Source organism: Fukomys damarensis, unplaced genomic scaffold (assembly GCF_012274545.1).
Source record: "Fukomys damarensis isolate Sample0158 unplaced genomic scaffold, DMR_v1.0_HiC HiC_scaffold_23, whole genome shotgun sequence".
NCBI classification, from domain to species: domain Eukaryota; kingdom Metazoa; phylum Chordata; class Mammalia; order Rodentia; family Bathyergidae; genus Fukomys; species Fukomys damarensis.
In genome coordinates this window covers 62173472-62181449 of record NW_022900935.1, presented here as the reverse complement: position 1 = coordinate 62181449, position 7978 = coordinate 62173472, and the positions used below count along the sequence as shown (strand labels likewise).

Here is a 7978-nt window from a genome sequence, read left to right as displayed (position 1 = left end):
CGCGGGAGGCCCTGGGCGGAGGGCGGGGGTCGCTGCTGCCTGCTGCGTCCTCAGCACCCCACCCCCCAAGGGACGGTTAGCCCAGCACCTGGTCCGGATGCCTTAAGGGGGCACCATCGGCCCTTGGGGCCAGCGAGGGGCTTCCCGGAGCCCGTCCTGGTCCTTTCCCCTGGGGCCCTATGCTCTCCACCGCTGGACTGGGGGACAGCTGCCTGCGGGAGGGTGGGGGAGGGGAGCAGGACTGGGCCCACGGGGCCCCTGGGTCTCGAGAGAAAGGAGCTGCCCAGCAAGGGTGTTACTCTATTGTTATACCAAACAGGGCACTGGAGCAAACGCTTGTTAAAATGCCAGTCCCGTGGGCGGGGCTGGCACCGTGCCCCCTCCCTCCTCAGCAGACTCCGGAGCCGGCCTACCCCACCTCTCCAGCGTTCCCACCACTCTCTTGTCTCCTGGGTCTCGAGAGAAAGGAGCTGCCCAGCAAGGGTGTTACTCTATTGTTATACCAAACAGGGCACTGGAGCAAACGCTTGTTAAAATGCCAGTCCCGTGGGCGGGGCTGGCACCGTGCCCCCTCCCTCCTCAGCAGACTCCGGAGCCGGCCTACCCCACCTCTCCAGCGTTCCCACCACTCTCTTGTCCGTTTGCTTCCAGGGTCGTGTATCAGGATGGATTTTATGGTGCTGAGATTTATGTAAGTGCGCCCTGGGGAGGGGAGGGTGGGCCGGCCCTTCTGTGTGTCCGCCTCCCCCAGCCTCCCTCCCATTCCTGGGACCGAGGGGAGGGTCCCACTCAGCAGAGAAGGGCATCCCTGGGGAGCCTGGCCCAGCCCAGGTTTGCCCTGCTCACTAGGGAGCTGCTAATAGACCTGCAGTGGCCCGGCCCTAAAGCTGAAGGCCACTTGTCCATTTGTCAGACGCTGTCCAAGGGAGGCAGTGGGGTCACTGAGTGAACCCCTAGGAACACTTTTGTCCAGCACAAGAGAGAGACCAGGAGGCAGGGCCTCAGGCTGCCTGGATGGGGTCCTGTGGCTTTTCTCTCCCTTCATGGGGCTGCACCCACTGCTTCCTCTGGCCCAGAGCCCTCTACGACAACCCCATCCAGGATGCCCGACTGCACCCTGGTCCTGGGCAGTCTATAAACCATCACTTGCTCATCTGAGCCAGGGCATTCTGGGGTCCTTTGCCCTTGACCCTTCCCAGGGTCCAGGATCGCATCCAGGCCTCAGGGATTCCCCGTGCCTGTCAGAATCCAGCCCAGGAATTGCTGGGCTGTTGGCAGGTCTGTGGGAACCTACTTTTTGCCAAGGGCCAGCAACCACCCAGAGATATAATCGATACCCATTAGTGTGTGCTGAATGCACAAATGGGTGAGAACGAATGAACGGCCCTGCCTGGTCTCCACCCAAGCCACTGAGTCCTCAGACCTCCCCTAGACCAGCAGCCAGGTACCCAGGTCAGGTACCACCCAACTTCACCAGGCCGAGGTGAAGGAGGAAGGTGGGGGACTGGGAAGGTCACAGTCCCTCCCCAGTGCCCAGCCCCGCAGTCTGTGTCTGCCCCAGGTCCCTGGGCGAGCCCCACTGAGTCCATGTGCCATCTCTTCCTCCCACCTATCCTGCAGGGAGGCTATGCAGCCTACAGATATACTCAGCCAGCAGCAGCGGCAGCAGCAGCGGCAGCCTACAGTGACAGGTGAGGCTCAGGGCAGCCAGCTGTTCTGGGAGAAGATAGCCCAGGGCCCCCCCGGGCTGGGTCCAGATGGACAGCAAGTCTTACCCCCTCTTCAGGGCCTGCCTATACCTCTGCCAGTGGGGCAGGGCCTGGATGAGAAAGCGATTTCAGATGTGACCAGCAAGCCCCCGACTTCAGTCACTTCCTGCTTATAAGTCTGAGGGGGCCAGGGGAGCCCCATTTTCTGACAGCAGAGATCGCTGCCCCCCAACCCTGGGGTCTGACACCCCAGCTCTCGAGGCCCTAAGTGAGGGGTTATCAGGAGCCTCCCGTGGTATGGGTATTGTGTGCCATCTCTTCCAGTTCCATGCAGGCCCAGGAAAAATGGCCCTGGACAGCTTGCTTTAATTAAGGGGTTAGGAAGCTCAAGTGCACTCCGATGGAGTAGCTGAGCCTAGCACCTCATTGTTCCTGCTTGGGCACTGCAGCCGGCTGGCTGTGCCTCTCGTCCACATGCCCATCTAGCCTGGGCTCCCCAGGCCATCCCAGCAACGGTGGTCTGTACCCTCCTTCTGGCCTTTTTCGTGGCACACAAGCTTCAGGGTCCAGCCCTATCCTCCAAGAAGCTGATCTGTCACTGCACAGATTGACGGAGAGGAAGGTCATCTGGGAACGCTGTGCCAACGTTCCTGGTCCCTATTTCTTGGGTCTTTTTCTCAACTTTTGTCCCTCCTCTTGCTGGGCATGGAGTCTGATTTTCCTCCAGACCTGCTCACCAAGGACTCCTTTCCTTCCAAGTAGCAGTGAGTAGGGTGTGTGGCCAATCATCAAGGCCTGCACACACTGGATGCAAGGAGAGGCCTTGAGGCCACAGGAACTTCCTTCCAGACAGGAAGGATGGACTGCGAGGAGGGCCTCATGGGAGAGGGAGGGGCTTTGTGGCTCAGACTGTAGGAAAGGGGGCCTGAAGGGAGGTGAGAGGCCTATCACTCGTCCCCTGCCTGCCCTACCACACCCTGTGCTTGCCCTGCTCTTTCCCTAGTTATGGCAGAGTCTACGCAGCTGCTGACCCCTACCATCACACCATTGGCCCTGCAGCGACCTATAGCATTGGAACCATGGTAAGGAGGCTGGGCTCCTCTGGCCCTGGGTGCCAGTGATGCTGGGGGTGGTATCTTACCACGGGTTGCTGGGGCAGGCCCTTAGGAGAGGCCAAGACCTCCAGCCACCACCTCTTTTGGCGATTCTTGAAGAACCAAAGCATGGGGTCTAGGCTTGAGTTGGGAGGTGAGGGCTTGCCCCTTTCAGGGGAGGTGGGCCTGACCAGGTGGACAGCCCCCCTGGGAATTTCCTCAGCCCTGATCAGACCCCTCTGTCCCCAGCAGAGGATCCAAGAGCCATGGTGACAGCCTTAGTCTCCCCTCCGTGGGCTGTAGAAGCCATGCCCCCCACTGGCCATTTCTCACATGGAGAGGGGACAAGGGCCACCCACTGCTCCTCACCACGCCCCCCTTCCAGACTCCTGCAGGGCTCTGCAGCTCCCAGTGGCCTTGGCGGGGTGGCATGTCTGTGTGTGTGTGTGTGTGTGTTTGGCCAGCTGTGGACACATACAGCCCCACCCACTCTGCAACACCCGATCTGCTCCTGTGCACACCCCCTTGCACCCACCCCACTCTGGAGGTGTTAATGTCTGTTTTTAGCTAGCTTGGCATCCGGCATCAAAGATGAAAACACTCTTTGGGGAGTCAGGAGGGAGGAGTACAGACAACGTGGATCTTTTTTTTCCACCTCTCTTGGTCTTGATTATTCCCTCCCAATTTGTGTCTTGGCAGATTCTGAGCAAGCCTCAGGCAGCCTAGGAGAGGTTTGGGCAGCCACGGCGTGTAGGCTCCAAGGGCCCAATGCCCAGGCTCACAAGCCTGGAGACCCCTCATCAGCTTGGCCCTTAGTGTAGCTGCTCGCTAAAAGCTTTCATTAATTTATAAGGGTCCTCTCTCAGGTTTTCTTTTTTCTATTTTTAAGATTTTCTATTTTTCTCCCAACTTTTCTTCTCTGGCATTGCCATTTTCTTCCTTTTACTGACAGAACCGGTGAGTGGATGGGAGGCCCCTGTCCAGGAGCCACCCTGGGGCATGAAAGGGCAGGACACAGAGCTGAGCCCGGGAAGAAAGCTCCAGGATGGGCAAGCCCAGGTGCCCCCAGAGAGAGCCCTCGGGGCTGTGCTCAGCAAGTGTGCCCTTCAGGGTAGAGCTGGCTACAGTGGCCCACACAGGGCCCCCTGCAGGGCACGAGGAAGTGAGGCTTGCGCTAGGACCTCGGGCACCTGAGAACAAATGGGGCATGACAGGCTAGCCCAGAGCAGTGGCCCAAGGGTACTCAGAAGACCCTGGAGCACCCCTCCTGGCCGAGACCACAGTCACATAGGAGTGAGGCCCCTGTGCCCCCCCCCGTTGCCATGACAACCTGAGGTCCACTCTTCCCACGGAAACTATAAGGGGAAAAGAAAATGGGATTTAGCTATTTCTCTTTTTGTTTTTCCTTATTTTTTTTTCCCTTTTGACTTTTTCCTCCCTACCAAAAGATGGTACTGATTGGCTGTTTTTCATCTTTGATGTTGCAGGCTAGCCTCTGCCGAGGAGGGTACAGCCGCTTCACCCCCTACTAGCAAGAGACCCGCCCCTAACAGCATTCACACCACTGCCTATTCCAAACCAAACCCTACAGCCCCAACACCAGGCACAGCCACCAGGAGGACAGTGCACCCCTCCCGGTCAACAACATGCACCGCTGACCCTCTGCAACTCTAAAATCCATAGATTTTTACTTCCAGCCAGCTGCTCTCCCCACCCCGCCCATGACGGTGTGTGTGTCTTTGACCCTGGTTTTTCCTGTATTGTATGTCTGAACCGTGGTTTCTTATCTTGCCTTTGTTGATGTTGTACTACCCAAGCCGTTTCAGGTACGGTATGCACAGAGTAGGGGCCAGGCTGGAGAGCTGGCAGCCCTACCCTCCCCCAGGCTAGCATTGGCACCCTAGGATGACACCCTTGTCTCCTGGTGGCCCCAGCTGCACAGAACTCTAGGAACTCTGACTGGGCCTCCCAAGTGGCCTCGTTCCCCTAGTGTTCAGTAATGCAGGGAATAAGGGGCTTGGGCCCCTGACCAGTGGGTTTCCCCAGCCCCAATGGGACTCCTGTCCACCTACTTCTGGTAATCATAGGAGTAGCCGTCTCCACCCCGTTCAGCTGAAGCTAATATTTCTAATTAAATGTATTGATGACCTTTCCTGCCAAAGTAGTCACGGCACATCGCTCAGTGTGCAGACTGCCACAGTCACACCAGTCCTGGGGTCTCCTTAGTGCTGCTTCGAGAAGTGGACATGAGGAAGGAAATTGCCACCCCACCCCGCCCAGCACAAAGGTCCTCCCTGCACCTGGTACCCAAGGCACAGCCTGGGCCGCCAGTCCATAGGTGACACCTCAATACTAGGTGTGGCTGTGCTTTAGCTGCAGCGCTGCCCCACCTTCCCCAGGCAACAACACGCCTCTACCAGGCTCCACTTCAGAAGGGGGCATCCTTACCAACACGGTGATGCCCTCCCACAGCCACTCCAGCCTTAGACCGTGTGCCTGGGGGACACGCCCAGGCCCCTGCAGAGAGCCCCGGAGGAGATGCAGGCTGGGACTTGGTCAGGCCTAGAGCCCAGGGAGCTGGGCAGTCCACTGAAACAGGTGAGGGCTGGTGCACACAGGAAAGAGCCCAGTCTGTGGACCGCAAGGTGGACCAAGGTGGGGTCCCGCAGGGACGATGTGCAGAGGGGTGTCCTACTCCCTCTCCTCACACCATGCCTCTGCCCCATCCTGTTGGGCTGGCCAGGCCTGGCCTGGCCTCACCTGTGCCATCAGAGCACACGTGGCTCCTGCCAGCCAGATTCTCACTGGTTCTGGAACCCTCGGCCCCATCCTGGCCCTCTCCGTACACCTACCTTCGCTGCTACCCAGGCCAGGAAGTGTGTCTGCTCTGGGTTCAGCTTGCAGGGGAGAGTGGGTCCCCAAAGCTGAGGGCAGATTGAGGGGTTGTAGGCCCAGGTCATGGGCTGCTGCAGAGAAACTGCAAGTCCTGCCTTTCTGTTTCTGTTGTAGTGAAACCTTCCACCGTTTCCTTCTTGGACCATGAAGGGAAAAAAACAAAAAAACAAAAAAAATCACAAAACAAAAAAACACAACAAAAAAAAGATGTTAAGATCGAAGCAACAAAAAAAAAAACCAACCAAACCAAGAGGCATCCAACCAAGTCCAAGTCCGCGTCTGGCGCACACCCGCACCGAGGGAGCACGTCCCGCCGGGCACGTGGGAAGCGGCCCTGCCTGGCTGGCCGCCCAGTGGGAGAGTTGGAGGGAAGGGGCCGGATGTGTGGCCAGCAGGGGCTCCGTTTTCTATCCAGTCTTCCTTTCAGGCCTCAGAGGTGGAGCAGGCCTGGCCCAGGGAGGAGCAACCCACAGGCTGGCTGTGCCTGGAGGGGCTGAGGGCAGGGAGGGGCACCAACCGCCTTAGGCTCCTCAGTACCCCTGCGCCCTTGGCTGTCTGTCTAAGCAGCTGCCCTGGGGTCCAACTCCAGTGCAAAGGGCTGATGTGGCCCCAGAACTGGGGTGCCTGTGCCTGCTCCCCGCAAGTGAGAGGGCTGCCAGCTGCAGGGCACAGCAAAGGGGGCCCAGCTGGCCAGGAGCCGCCCCAAGTGGCATGAGCGTGGGCAGAGGCCCAGAAGCAGAGGACTTGCACATAGCGGCCATCTCCGTTCCTGGAGGAGGCTGACCTCATGCTACCTGCCGGGACCTGGCCTGCACCACGCCTTCCCTGATGGGGAGCACAGAGGCACAGGGATGGCCAGCTTGACTGCACTTCCAAGGTGGGGGTCACAGCAGTGCTACGGGCCTGGGCGGTGCCAGCCAGCACAGATCTGCAGGCAGAGCAAGGGGTGAGGAGGCCGAGCTGGCCCTGCTCCCTGGGCAGGTATGGAAGTGGTCAGAGTCAAGAGCAGCACAGGCCCTGGGCAGGCGGCGGGCAGAGGGAGGGATGGCAGGTGGCAGGCAAGAGCTCCCGATGAGGCAGGGGTAGCTGGAGTAGGGAAGCAGCAAAAAAGGGACAAAAACGGGCTCCTGACATGGCTCCAGTCTCATGAAAACTTCAAAAATAAAAAATACACCTCACTTTCTATTCAGCATCAGCTGCTGACGCTCTGGAAATGAATCCTCCTTTTCTATTCCTGTTGTACATAGCCCCGCGCCTGCCTCAGGCTCCGTCCTCTGCAGGGCCCCGTGCCCTCTGCTGTTTCGGACCCTTTTCTTGCAGCAGCTCGGAACCCCCTCGCCCCGGGCCCCCATCCCCAGGACTGCAGCCGAGCCCCAGGCTTCCTTTCTTACCATCCTGTATGCTTCCAAGGTGTGACCATTCAAATTAACAGTATTATTATTAAGATTATTAATAAAGATTTCTTTCTTCAAGCCAGGACAGCTCTTTCTGATTTGGCAGCTCCGGGCACTGAGGGTAGAGGGCACAAGACCAGGCTTGTGGCCTAGTGCAGGACAGGCACCGGGCGGCAACGAGGAAGAGGAAGACCCTGTGGGCAAGACTTTAGAGTCCCAACCTCCTCTCCAGACTGGCCGCCTGGCTGGCTGCCTCTGCCAAGTGGCAGCTGGGTGCAGAACCTCTCCTGGGCAGGGAAACCCCACCGCTGAGGTGGTCCCTAGTGTAGGCTGGTGGGAGGGGGAGGCTGCTGCAGAGGCATCTGCAGCTGGTGCCCCTGGTGCCCAGGCAGCCCTCAGTTCCCTGGCACATTGGCCAGAGAAGCAGCTGCAGTACTTCAAGGAAAATGCATGCTTTTAGCCCCTGCTCCTGGGGACAGGAGGGTGGACAGAGAACAAGCAAAGAGCTTAAGAGCTGGGCTGGGGCAGGGAGCCAGAGTTCACCCACACTGACGTTCTCATTTCTCACCACGTCGGATAATCTATTTCAGAGCAGCTACACCCACCAGAGGGGCACAGCTCAAACGCCAGCTGATTAATTTTCCTGCATGGGATAAAGCCTGTGCTGTCGGCCGGGCTGTGCTCTGGGTGGGAGGGGGGTGGCATGGCGTGGCTCTGCCCAACACCATGCTCCGCTGCACCCTTTTATTTCTAATTGCTTGCTCACCAGACTGTGAGGAAATAATTGCCATTATAAATTTTCCTTAGGGCTGAGGATTTAGCTCAGTGGTTCCACCGCCTGCCTTGCAAGCAGAGCCTAAATTCGATCTCTGGTACCCCCCAAAAC

General features: G+C 58.6%; 1 protein-coding gene across 1 annotated transcript in view; it reads left to right on the top strand.

Annotated features, from left to right (window-relative positions):
• Positions 1-4531, top strand: part of Rbfox3 (RNA binding fox-1 homolog 3) — a 287546-nt gene extending 283015 nt beyond the window's left edge. The window contains exons 10-13 of the mRNA XM_010618534.1: positions 652-691; positions 1621-1691; positions 2713-2791; positions 4291-4531. Coding sequence (XP_010616836.1) covers positions 652-691; positions 1621-1691; positions 2713-2791; positions 4291-4335 — 235 coding nt within the window. The 3' untranslated portion in view covers positions 4336-4531. The remainder of the gene's footprint in view (positions 1-651; positions 692-1620; positions 1692-2712; positions 2792-4290) is intronic.
• Positions 4532-7978: the final 3447 nt, after the last annotated feature.